At 46.7% G+C, this 24743-nt stretch overlaps 1 protein-coding gene across 4 annotated transcripts; it reads right to left on the reverse strand.

Annotated features, from left to right (window-relative positions):
• Positions 1–4778: 4778 nt before the first annotated feature.
• Positions 4779–23798, reverse strand: IRF4 (interferon regulatory factor 4). 4 transcript variants are annotated; one of them, XM_055263222.2, is made up of 9 exons: positions 23739–23798; positions 22169–22439; positions 20639–20825; positions 19709–19797; positions 18903–19047; positions 17217–17324; positions 14392–14745; positions 11051–11163; positions 4779–8725 (listed from the first exon to the last, which is right to left on the reverse strand). In XM_055263222.2, the coding sequence occupies exons 2-9, from the start codon at positions 22382–22384 to the stop codon at positions 8582–8584; spliced, it is 1356 nt and encodes a 451-aa protein (XP_055119197.2). In that variant the 5' UTR covers positions 22385–22439; positions 23739–23798; the 3' UTR covers positions 4779–8581. The 4 variants fall into 4 exon arrangements, with proteins under 4 accessions (XP_055119197.2, XP_055119198.2, XP_055119199.2 ...); XM_055263223.2 differs by having other exon boundaries at positions 18903–19044; positions 23739–23796; XM_055263224.2 differs by lacking the exon at positions 17217–17324.
• Between the last annotated feature and the right edge of the window lie 945 nt (positions 23799–24743).

The following is a 24743-nucleotide window of genomic DNA, read 5'->3' on the forward strand; positions in this document are numbered from 1 at the left end:
CAGCAGAAAAGGGTAAAGTTTCTTACCAATGTCAGCTCTTCACATCTCTATTTTTAGTGCTCAGTTGAGAGGGGAAGGTAACAGTTTTTTCTTTTTTCCTTCATTTCCAAATTTAAATAGGAGAAAATTATTTGTACAAATTGGCTCTGGATATAGTGACTCTGGTGTTTTTATTTTGGCTTACTGGTTTACATCACTTTGAAATAAATTAGACTGGCTATATTTAAAGTAAATTTCTTTTAGAGAAGTTCACTTTTCAAATGCCTGTAAGTCATTGAAAGATTGACAAAATGCTCTTCCGCCTAATTCTCTAAGCCTTTCTCAGCCCATGGAAGATGTTAATCTTACCATGTTTTTGAAATGTTATTCAGGGAATTAATTAAGCAGCATTTGAGCAGAGATTGGATTTGACACAGAGTTAAAGTTCTTTAGACCCACTACCAAATTGATTTCCTTAGTAAATAGCTTGGGAGAGAAATATTTATACAAATTAGTTTAAATGCCTTGTTTTTAATTATTTATATGAGTCTTGACTTTTTGTGCTACCCATTGGTAATCCTTTCTACCACCATAAACAGCTTTTGATTTCCTCTCTTACAGACTGTCTTTTTTAATTCTTCTATCTATGGACACATGGGGTTGTAAGGCCTTTGTGTACTTTGTCAGATGAGAACCTGAGACCCTAGATAGGGGTGCTAGCGAAATTTTCCTTTCTTTAAGTTACCACATGACCAGGCTGCAAATTTTTCAAACTTTTATGCTCTGCTTCCATTTTAAATATAAGTTCCAGTTTCATGTTATTTCTTTGTTCACACATATAGGCATAAGCTATTAGAAGCAGCCAGGTCACATCTTAAACACTGCTGCTTAGAAGTTTCTTCTGCCAAATACCCTAAATCATTGCTCTCAAGTTCAAAGTTCCACAAATCTTTAGAGTAGAGGCTCTTTGCTAATGTGTAACAAAAGTGACCATTACTCCAGTTCCCAATAAGTTCCTCATTACCATCTGAGACCTCCTCAGCCTGGCCTTCATTGTCTATATCACTATCAGCATTTTGGTCACAATCATTCAGCAAGTCCTTCGGGAGTTCCAAATTTTCCCTTATCTTCCTGTCTTCTTTTGAGCCTCCACACTCTTCCAATCTCTGTTATGCAGTTCCAAAGCCGCTTCCACATTTTCAGGTATCTTTATCACAATATCCCACTACTGGTACCAATTTTCTATATTACTGCATTCTTGCACTTCATAAATAAATACCCGAGACTGGGTAATTTATAAAGAAAAGAGGTTTAATTAGCTCACAGTTCTGCCAGCTGTACAGGAAGCATGGCAGCATCTGCTTGGCTTCTGGGAAGGCCTCAGTAAACATACAATCATGGTGGATGGTGAAGAGAACCAAGCATATCTTATATGGCAGGAGCAGGAGGAAGTGGGGGAGGTGCTACACACTTTTAAACAACCAGATCTTGAGAGCACTCACTCACCATCATGAGAACAGTACTGAGAGGATGATGCTAAACCACTCATGAGGGACCACCCCCATGATCCAGTCACCTTCTACCAGGCCTCTTCTCTGGCATTGGGGATTACATTTCCACATGAGAGTTGGGTGGGGACGCAGATCCAAACCATATCATATGGATATGTTATTAATATGTGTTCTAAAATTGTATGAGATTCCCAAAAATCTGATATGTTTTGGTAAATGTTGTTAGTTATAATTATGGGTATTATGTTAAATTGTTGTAGGCCACAGAAAGTAACCAAATTTCCATGTCAATTGTGTCTTTAACTATATCCATTTTAAGTCTTGTTATCTGCTATTAATTGCTTTATTATGATACTTTCTCCAAAAGCTCTTTGCAGATCCTAAAGTGTTGCATCTTCAAGAAGGTTCATAGAAAGGACTGCAAGAAGTACTCTTGAATACAGGTTCCTGACAACTTTGAGACCATATTATTGGAGTCATTAAAAATTCCCAGAATGCTAATGAAAAAAAAAACTGGACTCATAAAATTACTAACCCCAAATCAAGCAAAACAAGAATTACATGAAACTAAACCAAGGAAGGACTAAAATGATTTTTTGCAACATTGTTTGTTTAAAACATTTGCTGATTCTTTTTCTTTCCATAGTTGAGAAAACTTTTTTCCCTCTACAGCTTTACAGTAATTTTGTAAAGTATATTTTTGTGCACAAATATTGAAACATTTATCCTTTTCTTTACCCGAGCCCTCCAGGATTTAGAAACTGTATGTGAGAAATTTCATTTTTATGGCAAGATAGTTATTTGCATAAGTTCACTAGGAATCTGCTCTCTTCGGATTGGAACAATTGGAAACACAGGTTATATCACCAAGGCTATGACTGGGACGTCATTTTTCCAGATATGACCAGACTGCTTTAAGGAATGAACGTTAACTTTAAGGAGCCAATAAAAACCTTGGAAGAACTGGCCTGGCACTTTGTTCTTGAACTGTGTGGTGCCCTTCCAGCATTTCTAGCCCTGCAGTAAGTACATAATGTCATTTTCTGACAAGCCCAGGAACCTCAAGACATTTTGGAGACCTCAAGAAAAAAAAATTACCCAGGTATCTCAGATGAAATCTGTTGGTAAGTCTGTGGCATGGCTTCCTAGCCTGGAAAGGGTTTTAGTGTTCTAATCTAATAAAATTCTTTATGAAAAGTTCCAATAAAGCCGACTTAAAAAGAGCTTATATGTTAAATCACTGTTCTTGCTGTACTTATGTAAATGATCAGGTTAAATATAATGACACTGAACTTGTTTTGTAAGTAAATTGGACTTATTGTGATTATCTTTGGTAAACAGGGAGGTGACTATAAAGAGAAAAAACATGTTTCAGAACAGCTATAGCATAGCTGTTATTAGATTCTAGCCCTGTCCGTTGTTCTAGAGTTTTTAAAAATTATCTGGACTGAATCCTGAAGTTTTAGTTTCCTCTAATATCTGCTGTGGCTCCTCAGACTAACATCCCCAACTTTCTCCCACCTTTCTGACTTGAAATCACTAGAAATTAAAACGTGCCTTTCCCGAAGCCCTGCAAACGAAAGCTGAACAACTTGATATAAACTTTGGAGAAATCATCACAATTTATTTATGGACAAAAACTTCACCGGAACGTCTGATGCAAACTATAATCCAGAAAAATCTGTCAGATTCCCGCCACCTGTCCACTCCAACTTAAAATTATTTGAACCCAAATCTAGAAATCTCAGCTGGTTGCTCTCCAGAAACTAGCTTATAGACTGCTTGAAACATAGACCTTTGTTTTCTTTTTGTTTCCATAGAAATGTCTCTGATAAAGTACCTGTGTGCCTACATCATATGGAGACCTAACTGATGGAAGACCACTTACACCACCTCTGAAATGGGATGCAATTATTTAACAGAACTGACCTATTTTCAGGACTGAAAGACTGATACAATAAGAGATGGAACAATGTACCCAAATTGGTTCCTTTCTGCTTGTTCCAAACTATGTTCTTCTCCTCCTTTGCCAAATCTCTTATCTTAAAACTTCTAACACAGATCTCTCCAAAACTACCAACTTAGCTTTTAACACGTGAAACTTTCTGAAAGTAAAGTTTCAAGGGAGGACTGAAGGAAACCAAAATATTTCTCCCCAAAATATCGAGAATTGTTAAGTTAGTAACACAGAACTCACAGGGAAGCACTCTGCTTAAGCCTGTCTCCTGAGATCGGGACATAAATCCTTCCTTCCTGAGAACAGCACTTGCCAGAGAAGGCAGCAGTGGAATCTGGGAACAGATTTTACTACCTTCTCTCATTTTGCCTCCTTTTAAAACACTGCAGCTGCTGTCTCCTTTGTCTTATCACTATGCTAAGATTTATTGATCTTTGTTAAAATACCATTTAGGCAAGACCCTGAAACCACTGCCTTGAGAGAGATACCTTTGAACTGAGATCTCTTTCACGTGATAAGTACAGCACACACCACCTGCTGATTTTTCTGTTAATCTGACTTTTGTTTTCAGGAAAGTTTCTCAACTGAACTTATGAGGGCTTAGAAAAGAAATTTTACCATTTAGCAAAATCAACATTATGCTAATCTACTATTCTAGGGGGGTTCTAGATCCAAACTACAAACTTTTATGACAGCTCTATGTAACCTTCAGCTGCAAGGATTTTAGCACCAGCAGCTGCAGCCTGGTTCTTTGAGTTTTTCTGCTGGACTGGAAGTTAGTAGGTGCATAGGAGCTGAGCCATGTAATCAGTAGAAGCAATGAAGCTGAGAAAGGAGACTCCCTTGCCTGGCTGCTCAGAGAGAGGAAGAGTTTGGAGCTGAGGTCAACAGCAGACGTATGGATCCCCAGGGGTTCCATCTAAATCCTGTTCTCTTTATCTAGTTTTCCATTCGGTTTTCACATTTGGAATGTTAGTTAACCTATATCCCTTCTTTTTAGCAATGACCAAAATCAGAGGAGCTTCGAATATAAACAAAAGAAAACATTAAAAACAACTTCCTTGAAAGCCCTAAACCTTTTAAAGTACAGGTAAAGGAAGAGGAGGCAGATGCTAATGGGAGAGCAGGATGATTACTCTTCACAGACACTCCTCTGTGTGGGAGGAGCCGCCTGGCACTTGGCCAGCATTTGTCTCTTTAACAAGGTGAACACTTGGAGATCTGATTTCAGGGACACATACAGCAGCCTCTCTGAAGGAATATAACCGCAGGAGAAAGTGCTTTAAAAGCTATCAGGATGCGTGTTTAATAACACACACGCACACATTCCATAACAAATTTTTAAAAGTTTTTATTTACCTAAAAACATAAATTTATCAAACATATCAATTTGCTTTGCAGAGCAATTTACATAAAAATTCATGACGTATACCACCGGCAGCACAGCATTATCCACCTTAGTTTGTGAAGCATCCTTTCCTACAGATCTCAGCAACATGCAGAGCCAGTAGGGGAAATTCAAGCTTTCAGTTGGGGGCCTCTAGGGTCCTACCTGCTGGCAGTTCACTCAGCAGAAAGTGGGGTATAGGGGATGCTGAAGAGGGGGAAGTGGACCCCATTGCCTGTTAAGTCTCATCTGTCTCAGAGTTTGAAGCAACACGGGAATTTCCATTGGAGGAGGGTTGGCCTGCCGGCCTGGCCCTTCTCTCACGTCCCCTCTACTTCAGCTACATTTGTTATGCACGTTCCTCAAAGCTGTGAAAATCAATACAACAAAAACTGACCTTTACTGCATTCATGTAACAGCCTATCAGGATCTGAAGGAGATCCACCTACATTGAGGATCAGTCTCAAAAATGGGGCATGTAAAACATAACTTGCAAAATGGTGTGTAAGGTCTGACAGCCTTCATGCACCATTCAGACAGATGGCAGCTGGCCACAGAGGACTTGGGGAGATACGTAATACAAATAAAGACCTTAACCAATCCCAACACTTTCAGAAAACCTTTCACCTGTGGGGAAGTGGGGACATGTGACTGGAGAGCAATGAAAGGAAGTTTACACTGGATCTGAATTGTTACAAAAAAGTAACTGACACGCACACACACACGGCCTTCCTGGTGGAGCATCAACAAAGCCAAGAGGTGCGAGTACCCAAGACTCCCAGTGTTGTTCCGCCCCCGGGGCTAGCTGTATTTATGCCCTTGCTCAAAGACCACCTTTTTCAAACACTAATACCTACCTGCCCCTGGTGGTAACGATACTGTAAGGGCTGCTCATTCCACTGTAGGATTTTACATTTTTTCTCACCATGGCGCAGTCTCTTTTTAGCTCATACCCAATAGTCTAGCTGGGTTTTCTGTAGGGCGACTAACTCTCCTGTTTTCACTCAGGACTGAGGGGCTTCCAAGGTTTCAGTTGTAAATGAGTCGGTCACTTGGTTCTCTATAGTGTTCCAGGAGATATTAATTACTGCTTGAGGTTTTCCTAAATACACAAAATCTCAAGAACAAGACATAAACCAAGAAATGCACCTGGGAGACACATACATTTTTTCCATATGACCCAATGCTCTTTAACAAGTCCCCAAATCTTCAACAGCATTGTCCATTGAGTACAAACTAAATTCTAGTTTGCCAATTCCACTTTATCAAGACAAGGAATGAGGAAGCCGTTCCTTTTCAGAGTCCTGAGACAAGTGCTAGGATTCCTAACCCTGAGTATTTCATAGCTAGTTCATTCCCTAGGTCATACCTGGATCACTCAAAATTTTAAAAAGTCAACATACACATAGATGTAAAGATAGGAAAGGAGGTAGTGGCCCCAGCCAACAAGCATTTTCCAGAAAATTTAGCTCCACTGTTAAAGCAGCATAAAATTTAAAAAAACAAAGAAGAAGTCACCAAGCAATTGAAATGGAGCATCTGCTTGGAGAATTAAGAAGACAGAGTGCTCCTGAGAGACTTCTGAGATGGCTTCTCTGACGTGCTGTGTGGGGTTAAATACTCTTCAGCGAGAGGCCACAGGTAAGGGCCCCGTGAAACTGCGGTTCTTAATATCATCGTTACCATCCCATAGGGTAATATACCCCAAGATCCTTTGCATCTATAAGATGTATACATCACTGCAGTTCACGAAACACAGTCTGCTGCCCAATACATATCCGTGTTGCGTGGCTAATGGAATGTCAAACCCTACTGGGTACATGGCAGCGGAGCTCCACAGCAAAGCCTCCGAGCAGAACGAGGTAAAATCTTCACTGTTAGCTACAAAGAGCACTGCACGAAAGTGTGTGCACGATGACCCCATGAGGTTTTCTTTTTAAGTTTATGTATATTTACAGAAAAGTGAAATGTGTTGGAAGAATAAACACCCCTTCTTGTGGACACTCAGAGAGGAGAATTTGGGCTGGGAAAAAAGGAGATGCTTTTTATTTTTTTGCTCTTCTCTACTGTTTGTCTTTTCTGTAGTTAATACATATGACTTTAATATTAGAAACTTTTTAAACATTGAAAAATGATGTTTCAGTGCTCACTGCTCACTAAGCTTGATAAAGGCTGCTGTAGGGATACAGCAGGCGCTTACTAGGTGCTTGTTGAATGAATTTAAAATATCCATTGGAAAAGCAGGAGCACACATTTGAGAGCTACACAATCTTCTGCTGATCCTGGGAGTAATAGTAAATATCCTGTAGTATGAGAAACGCCCTGGAGGTGACGCCCCAGTCTACTGCTGTACTTTCTCAAAACCACAAAAATGTAAGTGATCAGGTTTACTTAAGCAAGTGGAGGTCTTTGGGATTCTATAAATAGATGCATTTGGAAAAAGCCAAGTAATTTTAAGGCCTTGTCAAACTATAATTGGCACAAGGAAGCACAGAACAGAAGAAATAAGCAGAAACAGCCCACTGGGTGTGCAGTTCCGGAGTCAGCTCCATCCTGCTTCCAGTGGTGGGTCCTGGCAATGCTCTCCAGCCTGGGAGTCCCCGGCTCCTCCTCCTTTAGTGTCACCATGGCTGATCACTGGACAGCCAAACAAACAGAGGAGCGTGGCACAGAGAAAGGGAACAGATAGTTGAGTACTTGAACAGAAGGGCAACAGTTCAAGTATTAAGATTTATGTTCCTTAATTTCTTCTTCTTTATGCAAAGAATTTTAGCATTTCTAAAGAATGAGGGTCAAAAAGACACAGAAAAAAGAATTAACCATTGCTTAGACATTACTAGATTGTAGAACAGACAAAAATGTCCCATCCAAGAGTAGCTCTCATGTTTTTTGGCTCAAGAAAATAGGAAGTTTACTAACTGGCTTCCAGGGAAGGCCAAGGAGAGAAAGCCAATGGGAAGGAGGGCAGGGCAGAGGGGCCCACACCAGGAGACGGTGGGCAGGTGGTGGATGGGCCTCCCCAAGGCTACAGGCACGGCTTCAGTCAAAGATTCCATTTCCTTCACTCAGCAAGTGTCTTCCACAAGCACTGCAGCTCCTACATACATTAATACATTTCTTTTATGTGCGAGGCTTCTTCAGTTTACATCTTACTTCCCTGAGAAATGGCACAGACATACCTACGAGCAGTCAACACTCTAGTCAGTGTCAATACTGAAAGGCAAGTTTTCTCTGTCTTCCAGCAAGACATAATCTACAACAAATTAAAGAGTGCATTTCAGTAAATGTAAACACATCACTTGGTCAATTTTCACAGTGATCATCAATGATGGCAGTCTATAGAAGACAGGAAATGCAAAGCTACCCTTCCTTTTGAAATAAGCTCATCTGCCAATCAGATGTCACTGATTTTCCATGCTTGTCTCGCCGCAATTCTCCTCAACCGCTGAGCTGAAATCTCCACTTCTGCGTTCCTCACAACAGTAAGAGGGTAGTCAACTGGATGCTTTCACTAAAGTCAAATATTTACAAGGAAAACCATGTGTCTTGGGTGGGTGCAGTGGCTCACACCTGTAATCCCAGCTACCAGGGAGGCTGAGGCAGGAGAGTCTCTTGAACCCGGGAGGCGGAGGTCACAGTGAGCTGAGATTGTGTCACTGCACTCCAGCCTGGGAGACAGAACAAGACCCCGTATCAAAAAAAAAAAAAAAAAAAAAGGAAAAAGAAAACCACTCATCTTGACATTTTTCATTCTTGAATGGAGGAATGGCGGATAGATCTGTGGTAATCTTCTGGATTGCTGATGTGTTCTGCTAAATCGTAGCCCCTCAGGAAATGTCCACTGTTTTGCTGAGCAAAATAATATAGTTGTCTGGCTAGCAGAGGTTCTACCTTTAATAAGAGATTTTAAAAAGACATTACTGAGATATCCTGCAACTGGCTCACTATTAAATAGCGCTCAGATTCTAAGGAGACAGCAGCGTAAAGCCCAGAGTTACATCTTAGAACACATCAAAACATTTCATATTTGGAGCCATCTAAAAAAGCAATTTTTTGGTTAGTCCTTCCATAGATCAACATGTAAGAAAACAGCCAAAGCGACTTAATTCTGGGTTAAAGATGTTACTTTCAAATCAACTGCCACTTAAAATGTACATTTAACTAAAACTGAATCAAATCAAGTAAAGTGATCAAATTAAAAGGAAGTCTGAGGTAATCTGCAGGGTAATTTAGGCCAATGATTTTGTTTTTCCACAACTGCAGTTCGAAAGAGACAAGGAGCTCATCCTGAATGATCTGATTTCTAGGTAATCTGTATAGTTCTAAACCAGAGGTCAAAGAAATAAAAAGTAAAGTTAAACAACAACAAAACTACTATTGTGGAAAAAGAGAAGTCAACTGGCCTCAAATTTATCCCGTCTGGTTATTAGCGTGGATCACACTCACCAAAACACAAAAACGCCTTAATGTTCAGCTTTCCTGAATTTACAGCATCTAAGGCAAGCTGAATGCTCTCCATCAGTCATGATATTAGAGTCTATATTTTATATATAACGACATAAGCAAAACTCCTAAGTACCTGAAATGAATTAAATTAATGATTTTTAAAAGTGGAACTCATAGGTATACACGTGTGTTTATTCATTTTATGGACCACATCTGGGGATCCATCTGGGGATCCATCTTTCCCTGACTTAGAGGACAGTGACTTGCATCATCCACGTCACCCTTAAAACTGGATTGATGTGATAGCTGAGCATCAAAATGATCATCAACTTCTTTTTTTTTTTTTTTTTTTGAGACAGAGTCTCACTCTGTCACCCAGGCTGGAGTGCAGTGGTGCAATCTCAGCTCACTGCAAGCTCTGACTCCTGGGTTCAAGTGACTCCCTTGCTTCAGCCTCCCGAGTAGCTGGGATTACAGGTGTGCACCACCACGCCCGGCTAATTTTTGTATTTTTAGTAGAGAGGGGGTTTCACCACGTTGGTCAGGCTGGTCTCGAACTCCTGACCACGTGATCTGCCCACCTCGGCCTCCCAAAGTGCTGGGATTACAAGCGGGAGCCACTGCACCCGGCCGATCATCAACTTCTTAAATGCTGCTTATCAATGCCAAGTTTATTTAGTCATTTAGCAATTCCTGTTGTTAACAACGTATCAGTTATTATTTCAACAATCATATCAATTATTAAATCAATCACTGGAGAGAACTCATGAGAAAACTCCTGAGTCTATGGGATTATATACTGGTTGGTTGGTTGGTCTTTATTTTTAAAATCAAGAAGGGGGGTTGTATGTTCAAGATTAAACCATGTTTCATTTCAGTTCTCAATGAGAAATAGCATCAGAGCTAGAATATGATGGGAACTTTGATGTTAGGGGGTGTAACTTTTACCTGGTATTGCTCAGCATGCAAAGCCCATTAATAATGCTTGCAAGTATGTAGCAATGTGAAGTTTTCAAATTCAAAAGTCTTAAGGGTTCAAGATTCTGTTTTCCATGGCAAATTAATGCTTCATGTTGTCTATAGAAACCTTTTCTCATAAAAAAGAAAACTCTAACCCTAATCCTAACCCTATTCCTAACTCTAACCCTTTAGCATTACTTGCCACAGTTGAACCCATCTTGAACTATGCTAGAGAACATTACAAGAGGGTCTGATTTACTTGAATTCCTTGAAAGATTTAGCCTCTTTCAAATATCATATGCCCAATAATTAAATAATTTCTAAAATTCCAGAAATAAAAGAGGGTGCTAGGACACATCTGCAGAGACCTACAAAATGCCTCCAGGGAATGGATAGTTTCCCATTTGGGAAAAGCTTTTCCATTGAATGAAGATCCACTAGCTAGACAGCATTCTTAAAGCAATCTTAACATGGAGAATTTTAAAGGGTAGCTTTTACCATCAATCTTTTTCAATCCCTATAAAATGGAAATATGACAACTTTCCTAAAAAAGATGGGGAAAGAGGCACCCTCCTTTGAGGCTGTCCTCCCTGGTTCTTTGATGAGCAGATCTCAAGTCTGGGAGGAGCACGTGGGTCCTCAGACTGTGCTGCTCTTTGGACCATGCTTCCTCCCTCACTAGTTTAAGGGTTATGCTTATTTTTCCAGGTCATTTGACATTTACTTTTCATTTGGGACTTTTCTAAACGAAACTCTGGCCTTTACAAAGAACAGGAAGCCACTATGGTAGGAGCGTAACTGAGGACTCACGTGAGCTGTGATGAGCTTTCTTTGCCTCTGAGGGTCTGGAAACTCCTCTCCAAAGCACAGAGTCACCTGGAATCTTGGCAGGGAGCGGCCGTGGTGAGCAAACGCTTGCAGCTCTGCAGAAGCCCACAAGAAAAAGACCATATTCAGAAACCCTCATCACCGAACACACCAGGTTAAACAGGAAGCAAGAGCTTACTGTGATTCTGAACACTGCAAGAGGAATGAGCACTCTTTACTTCCCTGAGTAGGGCTCTTGATGTGAACATCTCAGAGACAAAATAGCATGTATGCATTCCTTTGTGTGCTTTTCCCCCAGGGCCCTCGGCCTCCCTCGATTCTTCAAGAGGAACTAGTCAACAGCTAAAGAACACTGCTTTGCAGCATTGGACCCACGGAGATTCAAAAGGTAGTAGACCGCAGTGAAGTTGGGAGATAAAGAACAAGAAACGTAGTCACGCAATGGCAAAAGACTAATTTATGCCATGGACAAGTTTTCATTTAAAAAATCAGAATGTTTTGACATCCCAGGATCATTTTAAAGCCTCATCCCCTCACTACAGAGCCCACATAACCCAGTATCTGTGCTACTGTGGACATCCACGTAACTCAGGCACCACAGAAAATATGTAACGTCAAGGTGCTGACTGAGCACCAGCCGTCAGCAGCTGAGTTCCACTATCACTATGCCTGAACTGTGTGACTCTGAGTAGACTTCTTGCCTGTCTCCAGGACAGAACAGTAACTTGACTTGAGAAGGGGAGTGGGGCAGCCCTCCTGGCCTCCCGCTTGTGGATATACACATATGCATCCTGAAGCCACCACAGCTACCCAAAAGATATGAAATGGACTGGAACATTGTTGGAAAGACGAGCGCCCATCCCCTGACTTTAGCCCATGCCCCCTCCCCTGTACCCAAGACAAATCTTCTGCCTGTAGCTACAATAAAATGTCATGCCCGCAAAAGAAACGAGTTGACACAGGAGCCGCTAAAGCTTCTGCAGAACAGATGCGTCCTTATCAGATACACACCCTTGGGCCGGGCCCCAGGGGCTGTCCCTAGTGCTGTGCAGACCTGAATAGGAAGATATCAGAGATCTCCGCTGTTCTCTTCAACTGAACAGAAGTTTCTAGCTAACTTACAGGACTATTTGACTTCCTGCTTTTTTTTTTTCCAGAATTCAAATCAAACCCAAATGACTTAGTCAGAATGTGTAAAACACATTCACACTGCCGTGATCTGAGACTACACCTACACAGGCTAATCAGAATGGCGAGCTGGCACAATTCTCTGAAAAAGCATGCCTCCAACCCTAGATAACATGAGAGTGTTTGGTGGGAATCCTTAATTATGCAGAAGCTGGTCGGCACAGCTGCAGTTTTTACGTTCACAGCGTCCTCCTTGAATCTCAGTGAACACTTTGAGGTGACAGGCTGCAGTGGGCAAAGAGCACAGCCCTTGGTTACAGAAGAAGGAATGAAAGCCAAGACCAGCTCTTGCTCACAGATTAATAGTAAGTTCTAGGCATGCAAGTCCACAGCCCAGGACACTCACAGGCGTCCACCCCCTGCCTGTGCCGTCTCTCACGCAGTGCACCTGTGACTCAAAGTGCACCTTCCAGCTTAGTCACCACGGGGGCTCTACCTCCCTAAAAACGTCCAGGAAGAGGCACTCAGAAAAGCCAGTGCCAGTTCCTTGTGACACTTTCGTTAGAAAGCCCTCACCTTGTGGTATCTTCTGAATCCACTGGCACCGAGGTCCAGAGCCTTCAGAAATCCAGGCCCATGGGGCCTTAGCCTTCCTGGCCCATGTGAGCTCTTCCAGACCCCAGGGCAGACACAGGAGATGCTGACAGGGGGGTCCCCCCAGTTGCCCTTCAATTTCCTTGGCCCCCCATGAACACCATGTCCAACCCCAAGAAGGATGGGACCGCCCTGGCTGGGGCTTGGGGATGGTTCTGCCCTTAGAATGAGAGGTGTCCAGCCCCAGGTGACTTCCTCACTTGCCGCCGCCTCGGGGAACCAGCACAGTTCTCCCTCTTCCTATTGTCAGCCTCTGTGAGAGCTTAGTTATTTTTTTGTGGGGGGAGGGGGGAATGGAGTCTCGCTCTGTCCTGCAAACTGGAGCACCGTGGTGCGATCTCAGCTCACTGCAACCTCTGCCTTCCACAGGTTCAAGTGATTCTTGTGCCTCAGCCTCCTGAGTAGCTAGGACTACAGGTGCCCACCACCACACCCAGCTAATTTTTGTATCTTTATTAGAGACGGGGTTTTGCCATGTTGGCCAGGCTGGTCTTGAACTCCTGGCCTCAAGTGATCTGCCCGCCTCAGCCTCCTAAAGTGCTGGGATTACAGGCACGGGCCACCACACCTGGTCTGAAGCTTAGGTATCTGGGGACATATTTGCTTTGGGCGCCAAAAGAAAATCTGGATGAGTTTACAAAAACTTGGGCCACTTACACCCAGAAGTATGTGCACATGTCAACAGCGCCAGAGCACACAGATGTGTCATATTTTTATGTTAAATAAGTTGAATGAAGAAGCACAGTCAAGAAAAGGGGAGGCACATGAAAAATCAAAGACACAGGAATTTCTGAAGGGGCTCAGGAAGGCCCAGGGCTGGGAAAAGGCGGAGGAAGAGTTGGCGGTGGGGTGGCGGGTACAGCAGCTCCCCTCACACACAGGAGGCTCCCTCCACCTGGACAGCCCCACAAAACCTGGGAGGAAGCCCAGCATGACAGGGTGAGGGGCTTCATAGAAGCCAGCCAGAGGTTCCCTGAATTGTCATGAAATCCAAGGTAGAAAAACAAAACTCACTGGTTCTGAAAAATATGCTTAGAAATGTTCATATCACAGAGCCAACTCATAGCACTCTCCTATAGCTTCTCCTGTGCAAAACCAGTCCAGTCCACTCCACCCTCCGTCTCACTCGCGGGGCAGCATCTGCATGAGGGTGACACATCCCACAACCAAGAATGTTAACAATATGCTTCTAACCTTTATGATTTCTCTGGGAACCTGAAAAGAGCCGCCACATTAGCAGATGTGTTTGTTGAGATCACAGTGCAATAAAATGGAACTGTGTTAAGAGGTGACTGTTGAAAACCAGAATTGCAAGAGTACAGCCTGAGCCACAGTCCACCTGGACCATCTGATCCGGACTCTCTGCCCACAACAGAGCCAGACAGAAGCTCTCTACTGGCGCCAAGCCCCAAGCACCGGTGGGCACCGGAGTCAACAGGAGGGAGGCCGCAGCCTGGGGTGGGAGGGGCCCTGTCATTTCTGACCCCTGTGGCAGGCGGGCCATCGCCACCTTCATTCTAAGAGATAATGAGGCGCCTTACCTGACAAAAACTGCTGTGTGTCAAAGAGCTTGCAGGTCTGGTCTCTCTCCAGTTTGTTGGGTCGGTCGCTGCACAGCGCCAGGGGCCCATCCCAGTAGATCCTGCTCTGGCACAGTCTTTTTGCATAGAGCCCGTCGGGGGCCATCCAGAGGACCACGCCCCTCTCCAGGTGGCTCAGCAGCTTCTCAATGTTCTTCCTCTGGCCATTGTCCTCTGGGTAGGGGAACAGGACCTGGTCCAGGTTGCTGGCCTCATAGGTATGTCCATGGGCGATCCGGCAGCCCTCGGGGCTGGACGTGGTCAGCTCCTTCACGAGGATTTCCCGGTAGTACAGGCAGATGTGCAGCCGGCAGTCTGCAAACACAAAGCTCCGGAGTCAGTGCTGGGGGCCAAGAACACCACCTCGAGGCCAGCGACTCCACAGAGCCAAGCACCTGTGGTGGAACTCTAGTGTCCCACATGCTCCGTGGGGGAACAAAAGGTTCCCACATCAAGGAGGCCTGGGAAATGCCGCGTGCCCTCGTCTCCTCCAGAGATCCACAGGCAGCATGAGCTGGGTCAACACTTAGAGGAGTCCCGTGGAAAGAAACCCATTTAATTTGTCTAAACCAGTGTATTACAAATGTATGTGGCCACTGACTCTTTTTTTAAGGGACGAGTGTATCTTTCATTAATTTTCTGGAAATGTAAGTTGAATTCTTATTATAGGGCATCACTATTAAGAACTAAGTCTTATTTGTGAATGATAATGATGATAGTGGTGATGTCATTTAAGTCATGTGTCACTGAATGAAAATTCATCTTTAAGCAAATCAATTTTTACTTTGGAGGAAATGAACCCTAAGTTTAATTTCTACTAGCAAAAAATATAAAGGTGTTTCAGAAAGAAGCAAGTCGGTCCACATACCTGAAAGGTCCCCAAAATAATAACATGACATCATTTAGGTAAAAAGCACAAGTGTGTATGTGTGTGTACATACATATAAATTATGTATATAACTAGGTGCTTAATTATTTATGTCTATATAATTTATATATAAACACACACACATATACACATTAAAGGGTTAGCACTGAGGCGTTAATGATTTCTGGGTGGTAGAATATGATGTTTTTATTTTCCATTTTTGTTTTTCTGATTTTTAAATTAGTTTTCCACACTGGATATGTGACGTTTTTATCACAAAATTAATTCTTGTGAAAAGAAAGAAATTAATGAGAAAAGTACTCTAAAAGTTCATGTGAAGTCTGCTGAATTTCCCACCGGGCTTTGTGTTTAAGTTGGAAAAGAACTCTAAAACTGTGCTCTCTGAAACTTTAAACAACATGAATCCATTTACAAACGTTTTGCTGATTTCTGAAACCTCTTTAAAATATCACCCATGAGGTGAAAGAACCAGGCTAGGTTTGCACAAGCTCCTCAGCCCGACTGCAGGGGCGTGGCACAGACAGGAGGCAGCTGCCACTGGTAACTGCATGGAACCCCAAAATCAATGGGAATCACAGTTATCTAATAAATGCGCTCATGGCTGATAATTAATCTGTATCATGCATACCAAAAAAAGAAACCCACAAAACTATCTTATTCCTTAATAGCAGGTTTTGAGACTTAACCCACATCACTGTCTCAATTCTCTGCTTCAGCACACTGAAAGCGAGTCAGACAGTGCGCCCCAAAGAGAGTGGGTGTTGGCCATTCGAGGTGATTCTCGGGGCAGGTTTCATTTCATTTAATGTCATCAGAAATCACGAGGTTGCCGAGATAAAAATAGCTGTTTATTTCCTACTCTTTAGGCACCCACACAAGCCTTAGGTGTTCAAGACAAGGGTTTGAAAGTTTCTGAAAACAAACACAAGCCTTCCTGCTCAGAAGCACCTCCTCCCAAAGGGCATCCTCAGTTACTCAAGAGCATCTCAGAAAAAAGGTGCAAGCCTCATTCGCAACCAGAAAGAGCTGGCAGGTCAAACTCCAGCTCCCCTCTGAGCAGCAAAAGTGCCACAACTCTCGCCTCCCTGAAACCTTCAGAATTTAGTTAGTATTTTTCATCACTGATTTTTAAAGATGCCAGAGGGCAAGATGAGAATTCCAAACCTTAAGCTATTTGGTTTTAATATAAAAACAAATCCCATTTAAAAACAATCCAAAATATTATCTAAAAAATAAATATACATATAGCACGTAAGCTTGGCAAGCCTAGAGGTGCCTTCTTTATAATAGGTAAGATCTCCACGGTGCAGGGATTTTTTTTTTTTTTTAGAAATAAAACTTTAAAAATCAGATTGAATCCATATTTGTTTGCAAGCTATATTAAAGTTCAGAGGAAGACCAAAATGTGTATTACTTTTAGGCACATCAATGTTTTAAAGATGAGGGACCAGAACTAATGTCCCCAGGGGGCAGAGGAGGAGGACTTATTTGTGGCTCAACCTGGAAGGATGATCAGCTTCTCAAAATGAGAAGCCCTTCTACACTTCCAAGCAATTATTCCACATTGTGAGAATGTTGGCTGAAGAGGGGCCCTTGGTAAAGGTAAAGGCACATTCCTAGAAATTTGGAGAGGTGCCAGAGTGAAGAAGCCAAAATGACTCCATTCCAGCCGGTGGCTGAAACTGTCAGCAGAACCACAAGCAGTGATGCCAGGTTTTCTAATGGTGCTCCTAAATCACTCTGGTCACCTCACACACAGGATGCGTCTACATCTACTCCAGACCCCAGGGGGAGCAAAGCAAGTGTCTAGAGTCCCATCGAATCTGCCCAAAGATGACAGAGCTGGCAGCAGAGGCTGGCCTCCTGCGGTGCCTCCAGAACCAAAGCCCGCACTCACCTGAGAGCGCCAAGGCTTCGGCAGACCTTATGCTTGGCTCTGTGGGGATTCCGGGAGCCTGGGACTCAGGTGGGGCACAAGCATAAAAGGTTCCTGTCACCTGGCAACCTGCATTTGCAAATAAAAATCAGATGATGTCTAGACAGAGAGTCCGACGCACTGCGGGGCTTCCTGGGGTGTGTGTGTGAAGTCTGGGAAGGAAGGGGCTGGCGCCCAATCACCTTCCCACCCACTCCCAGCACCAGCGACTAGCAGGGCACACTCTCGTGAGGCAAAGATGAGCTGGAGACCCACTGGAAAACCAAAGCTGATGGAGAAACGAGCCAGTGCGCAGCTCTGGAAGGAAACTTGGAGCGCTCTCTCTGTAACTGACCAACAGGGAGACTGAGGCTCAGAGACAGATGACATGATTTGTCCTTGTTCACAAAGTGGGTTCACAACAGAGCTGAGAGTTCAGGTCTACTTGAGTCTGTGCCAAAGAGCCCAGTTAAAAACTAACAAATTGTTTGGTCCATTTTTATTTTGCTTGTCTCTTGTGGTTGGGAGAAGACTGGACCATGTTCCTGAAGACAATGTTGTATGAAACACGAATGGAAAAAGAACGTGGCACAGAACACCTGATCTTGCTGCTGCTTCATTTACTGTTACCGATGCTTCAAGACAGGTCTCTACCTACTCCATCACTTTACATAGATCCAAGCATCGCCTCTTTCCCATGGTTACTAATTCCATAGAGCCAGAGCACTGAACACAAGTCTGAATTTCAGGAACTAGTTTTATGTTAGCCGATTCCTCCACTACCATACTGGAAACCAGCCCTTGCTGCAAATCCCTCTTGAAAAGCCAATGCAACTGAATTCTGAGCTTTTTTGTGAACATGCCACTCAGTACAAACATTAAAGAGCGGTTCACCTCTTCACTACCTGCAGCCAAGGATAACCTGAACGTGACTGGGGGAAAAAAGGCCAAATTGCAAAGGAACAAATATTCCTAAAACATCCAAAGGGTTCAGTGTGTTGACCTGTCTCAGGACTTCTATTTAAGTAACTCAAAAGTTCTGAAGGCCTGAGTTACTGCATTGCTAGATTCTCCCTGCACCCAGCTAATGAGAGCTTCTGCTGAGGGAGCTCATTTTGATGTGTGGGGAACTCCTGAGGGCAGGGGACCACATCTAATCCAGAATCAGTAAGTCTCTCTGGGACCCAATGGTAGGTAGGCACCTGTAGAGACGTTTTATGTGTTTGCCTTGGTATTTTTCCATTCCTTTTTTAGTATCACCTCTCCTCTAATACCAACAATAGCAACAATGAACACACCACTATTCGAGAGAAATACACCAGCTCAATAACCTCCCAGCATCCCTACTTATTATTTATGAGCTTCCACAATCTCCTCTCTATACAAAAAGTGGGGGCTGTTTTCCACTGCCTGGAGTGATCTCTGTGGTGTTTAAATAAGATCCCATGAAGGGCAGTGCCTAGCATGGATCCTGAGAGTAAACTTGGCTGTGGGATGCCACCACCATCCCACAGGAGTGAGAAAACCCTCCTGTCCCCTGAGATGCACACGCAGCCTCTAAGAAGGGGAAAGAGCTTTGGTGCTGCCCAGGACAGACCAGGATTCACCGTGGCCCATGGCCAAATTAGCAATTAGCTCTTCTCTTTCCTGCCCTGGTATCCTCCTTACCATTTTCACAAGCTGGGCCTTGCCAGTGGTGGCCGCGGGGTCCAAACGTTACGGGACATTGGTACGGGATTTCCGGGTGTGGCTGATCCGGGACGTAGTCCCTCCAGCTTCGGTCGAGGGGTGGCATCATGTAGTTGTGAACCTGCTAAAGGAGTGCAGGAGAGGCTGAGATGAGAAGCACTAAGAAGCACTGGCATTGAGATGGGGGGTGCTCTTATAGCCTCCAAACCCTTCAAGGAATCCCTTATTAGACTGACAGCCGAAGCATTTCATCATCTGAAAAGACCGGAGTGAATCGTTCATCACACTAAGTGGAAACACCCACAGAGGATCATAATGGACAATGGAGATACTTGTACTGTTTTATGTAAAGCTTCGTCATATGGCTAAACCTGGCACCAAAAGTACCACAGGGGAATTTGCCTTCTTTTACCCACCAAAGTGGATGAAACAAAGCTGTCATTCACATCAAGAAAGCCTGAAGAGATCAGCTGCCCTGTGGTTTCACATGATAAGGCACTACTTCCAAAATCTTCCACTTCCACAAAGCATCTGTTCCCCAGAAGACCTGAGACGCATATTCCAACAGGCGGACACGCCCGACCCTCCCCTGCTTAAAACCCACACCAACGGCAGCACCATGTGGAGAGTGAGACGTTCGTCCAGTGACCTGGGGTTTTTCTGGGCTGTTGGGCCAGCCATAGCAAAGGGCAAGTCCTGCTGTCTAGGCTGCTGTGGTTCTCTGGCCATGTGGGCAGCTGGCCCACACAGCCTCGCCCTCAGGGAGCCCAGTGCCCCCACCATACCTGGGCTGGGAGCGAGGGGTAAGGCGTTGTCATGGTGTAGGGGTGGCTCATGGACATCTGCGGGTCCTCCAGGGTGAGCTGCTTGGCTCCTAAGTGTTTGGGGAAAAGGGAAATGGCACAAAGTAAAAACAGGAACTGACCTAACTAAACGTCAAATCTTGTAAAAATACCTGAGCATTTAATTCTTAGAATGCATAACACGGTGTTGACAAATAAGGTATTCTTCAGCAACTCCCTTGGGAAGTTATTTGTTCATGCTACTAAACTGATTTTTTTTTTACAAGGTCTGAGTTGTATAGGACAGGTAGAGAAATACATGACAGATAGCATGCGAATATGCCTTGTGACATAAAGAACCCCTCCAGCCAGATGTTTCCCAAGTGAGGTCACCTGAAGGATTTGTTCGAGATGCAGATTCCTGAGCTCTCTTCCAGACACACTGGTCAGAATCTTGAAAAGAGGGGTCCAGGAACCTGACTTTTAATAAACACCTCAGCTGACCATGTTACACTTTAAAAGTTGACAGTTTTATTACCATGCATAGTAATGAGATATTCCTCTCATTACTCCTCTTCTGCAAAATAGTTACTCACTAAAGACTATTAGATAAGTAAATTTTAACAAGTTATCCAGGTTTCTTTTTTCTTTTTCTTTTTGAAAGACTAACTGGAAAACACACATTCAATGCACACACACCCCCATATACGTTGAGGCATACAGTGTGATTAATTGTCCTATGCTAAACACCACAGGAATTTCAACTTGTGACCCACATAACTCAGGCAAGGAGGCTGGGCTTCACTGTGAGGCAGAAGGCAGGCAGGCAGGCAATACAAAAGAAAGCTAGAAAGTGATGCTCAGAATGAAGTTAAGGTGCCTCAAGGATCTGGCTGCCTCTGTTAGGTGACCCAAATTCAGGAAAGCTCCTACCTTTCTTGGCTCCCTCAGGAACAATCCTGTACACTTTGTACGGGTCTGAGATGTCCAGCTGGCTCCGCTCAACCAGTTCCTCGAAGTCATTGCTCTTGTTCAGAGCACATCGTAAACGTGTCTTCCAGGTAGGAGGGTCTGGCTTGTCGATGCCTTCTCGGAACTTTCCTTTAAACAGTGCCCAAGCCTGGTGGGAAAGAATGAAGAGAATGAAAAGTCAAAATACAGGTCCGGTTTATTAGCTTTCTTTTTGGAATCAGAGTCCTGCTCTGTTGCCCAGGCTAGAGTACAGTGGCATGGTGATAGCTCACTGCAGCATCGAACTCCTGAGTTCTAGGGTCCTCCTATCTCAGCCTCTAGAGTAGCTGGGCCCTGGGCCTACAGGTGTTCACCACCATGCCTGGCTAATTTTTTTTATGATTATTTTTTGCAGAGGCAGGGTCTCACTATGTTGCATTGGCATCCTTCCACCTCATCTTCCCAAAGCGCTGGCATAACAGGTGTGAGCCACCACGCTAAACCCAAAATACAGATATTTTATAAGGAATCTTGAAATTGTATTTTTAAAAGAAAGAATGGTAAATAGGTCCTTCAGATTTACACCGTTGCTCAAAATGTAAACCGAAAGACCCCAGCTATCCTCTAGGAAAATGATTTTCCATCCTGGACCCTATCACCGTCGAGTTGAAGACACATTTTCTGGGTATTTATAAAAGGTAGAGTGAGATGCGGAGGTTCCTTGAGGGGGCAGCTGTGGTGTGAGCTGCCACCCACAGGAGACATCTGGATGGCCGCACAGCTGAGGCACTCAGAGCAAATTCAGACCAAATTCCCGGAGGAAGTCCCCTTCCCCTCTCTGCCCACAGGTGGGGGCTGGGCCCAGACGCGTAGTTCTCTGGGCAAACTGCCTTAGGGGAGAACAATCGCCACAGGGACACACGTGTGTGCACTCGCGCAAAGGGTAAGGGAGACAGATCCAGACAGAGGCCCTGAGTTCCAGAGCGATGGGGGAAAGAGAAAGAGGACACAGAGGTGGGACTACCCGAAGAGAGCCAGCCGGAGAGAGGAGAGAGGCTGACCTCAGGAAAAACAAGCAGAGAGAGACTCAGAGAGAAAAGCAGCGAAAGAGAAACAGAGACAGACGCGGGGAGAGAGACGAAGACAGAAGCCGGCACAGGCGCGGACGCACCGACAGAGAGACCCACGGACGGAGGAGGCAGCCAGGAATCCGGAGGGAGGGCGAGAGGCTCGCGTGGAAACGAGAACGCACAGACCAACAACCGAAACCCCTCAAGCCTTTGGCCGCCCTTCCCCGGGCCGGGCCGAGCCTCCAGGGGTCTCCCTGCACCCGGCTCCCGGCCCCCGCAGGCCCCCTAGGAGCTGAGGCCCCCGCTGCTCCCCCTGTGGCTCCGGCGGCGCCACCTGATGCTTCCGCCGCCCGCCCGTCCGCCCCGCGCGGTCCCCGGGGACCCCGGGCTCTATCGCTGGGCCCTCCCCGCCGCGCCCCCGCCGGCTTCCGAGGCCGGAGACCTTGAAGAGCGCGGCGTCCTCCTCGCGGTTGTAGTCCTGCTTGCCCGCGTGCTTCCAGGGGATGCGGAAGATGCTCTTCTCCTCGTTCTCCCACACCAGCCCGGGGTACTTGCCGCTGTCGATCTGGTCGATCAGCCACTGGCGCAGCTTCCCGTTGCCGCAGCTCACCGCGCTCATGCCGAACTCTCCGCCTCGGCCGCTGCCCTCCAGGTTCATGCCCCGCGTGCCGTCCGCGCCCGCGCCCGGGGTCCTCCGCCCGCTCTGCTCTGCACTGCGGGGAGAAGAGCTGCCCTTCAGCCACGAGGCGCAGCACTCCGGGCACCCCGCCCCGATCCCTTGTGTCAGTGACCACGAGGCCCTGGCGTCTCTGAGGCTGCGAAGAGCGCGCGTGCCGCGTCGGGGTCGTCCAGGCCCCCGGAAGAAGGCACCTTGGCGGCCGGCCCGGGCGCATCCCCTGGGCGGGCACAGTCGTCCGCCTTCCGAGCTGGGCGCCCGCGAAGGCCCCTACCCTCCTGTTCTACCTCTGCACTCCTGTAACGCACCCGCAGCCCAGAGGCTCCCGACACTCGCCGCTCGTTTTGCACACTCTCCGCATCCAGCCGCCACCCCTCCTGGCCCTCCGTCCGCACTCACTTGTAGCTCTCCCTTCTCTTCGCTCACTCCCAAACCGTTTCTCGCCCCTTCCCCGCGACTCTGTCAGTTTCCACTCCCCTGGCGGCCTCCACGCGCGGAGGACCTCGCCTGCGGCCGGGCGTTCCAGGGGCGCAGCACTGGGTTCCTCCACCCTGCGCTTTCCCTGCTCGCATCCAGACCCTTCGCCCCGAATAGGACCCCTATCCCTGCCCAGCTGGCGAGCATTAAGTGGGCTCCGCAAACAACAAGTGGCGCAGACGCGGGGGCTGCAGCCCAGCTGCGGGGGATTCCGCGCGCAGAGCGTCCGCCCGACCCCGGAGCAGGCCCGGGAGAGCGGAGGCGGGGAGGGCGCGGGAGAGGGCGATGCCAGCTGCGGAGCCTGGGAGGCAGGGACCGCGCCAGGCCGGCTAGGCCACCGCACGCAAGGCTCGGAGCGACCCGAATGTGGAGCTCCTCCTCCCCTGCGCCAGCGGGTGAGCGCCGCGCTGGAGGCCGCCGTGCGTTTGGGCCCCTCAGGAACGAAGAGCAAGGGAAGGAGCCTCGGATTGGGGTCCACAGGGCCGGGGCTGTTTTCTCGCGGGCAATTGTGCCGTCTTGTGTGTGTGCCTTGGACGGCCCCGCCTCAGCCACTCCTGGGGCCCCGACAGTCCCGTTAGCTCATCCTGTCCAGCTTGTGGCGACCCCCGTCGCAGGAGCGAGGAGGGCAGGCGGGGAGGCTCCGGCAGCGCTCTGGGAGGCGGGCCTTGGAGCCCAAACCAGCGCCCCCGGCTCAGCGCAGATGGGGTGGGAGTCGGGGCTCCAGGACCCGGCGCGCTCCCTTCCCGCTCCGAAGCCGGGGTACCCTGCGCTGCCCTGGAGATCGAACCTGTGGTTCGCGCTCCCGGTCCTGTCTGGTATCAGCCTCACAGCCCTCCTCCTGCCCGACTCCAGGCCTTACCTCTCCCTGGACTCGGAGCTGAGGGCAGCGGTGGGTCCCAAGATCAAGCGGTGAAACTGAGAGTGCGAGGTGGGAAAGAGGAACTTTATAGAACTCTCTGGGGCGGGGCCTGGGGCGGGGCGGGGCGGGGCGGCGAGGCCTGCGGGGGCCGGGGGTTGGATTGGGGAGAGGGACTTTGCAAGCCGAGAGCCGGGGCCGGCCGGGCGGGCGAGCCCCGGGGCCAGCGTGAAGGCTGGGGGCTGCCGCGGCCGGGCTGGGTTCCCGCGCCCTTGGCGACCCTCCGCGCGCCGCGCCCGGGGAACGCACCTCCAGCCGGGCGCGCGCCGCTTCGGGGACTGTCACTGGGGCCGTTTCCCGCGAAGGGCGAGGTGCGAAATGCGAATCTCGCCTTTGCGCCAGGACCTCGGGAGGCCAGTCAGTCACTAACAACAGCTAAACTGCAGCGATGTGGCCAGAGCGGGAAATGGGGGGCGTGTAGTAGCGGGAATCCGGGGCGAAGGGGACTTCACTTTGCAGAGCGTGTAACGGAAGACGGAGGAATGGTCCAAACAGAACTGGAGGTGGAGGTTGCGGGAGCACCCTTGGCAAGGCCATCGCCGAGAACCCTGCCTCTCCGCGGTGTTTAGAGAACATCGCACTCACTAAAAAGAAAATAGGAAACGGCCCAGCTCCCTGGAGTTAAGCTTGATTCAAATACTGTCTCTGCGTGGCTGACATGCTTACATCCTTTTGCATCTATTAGGCTGGTGAATTGAAGTGACTCAGGCAATGCCCCGACCCAAAGTTTTAATTATCTTAGCATGAAAGAGATGGGGGCGGGGACAGGATTCCCCAAAGATCCAAGTGCTTAATCACTTCCAGACTTCAGTTCACCTTAAAATGATGTCGTTTTAACCTCAACCTGGAGGAAAGCAGTTTACTAGTGCGGTATAAAAGCCCAAAATAGGCGGGCGCTGTGGCTCAAGCCTGTAATCCCAGCACTTTGGGAGGCTGAGGTGGTGGATC

Source organism: Symphalangus syndactylus, chromosome 23 (assembly GCF_028878055.3).
Source record: "Symphalangus syndactylus isolate Jambi chromosome 23, NHGRI_mSymSyn1-v2.1_pri, whole genome shotgun sequence".
Lineage (NCBI taxonomy): Eukaryota > Metazoa > Chordata > Mammalia > Primates > Hylobatidae > Symphalangus > Symphalangus syndactylus.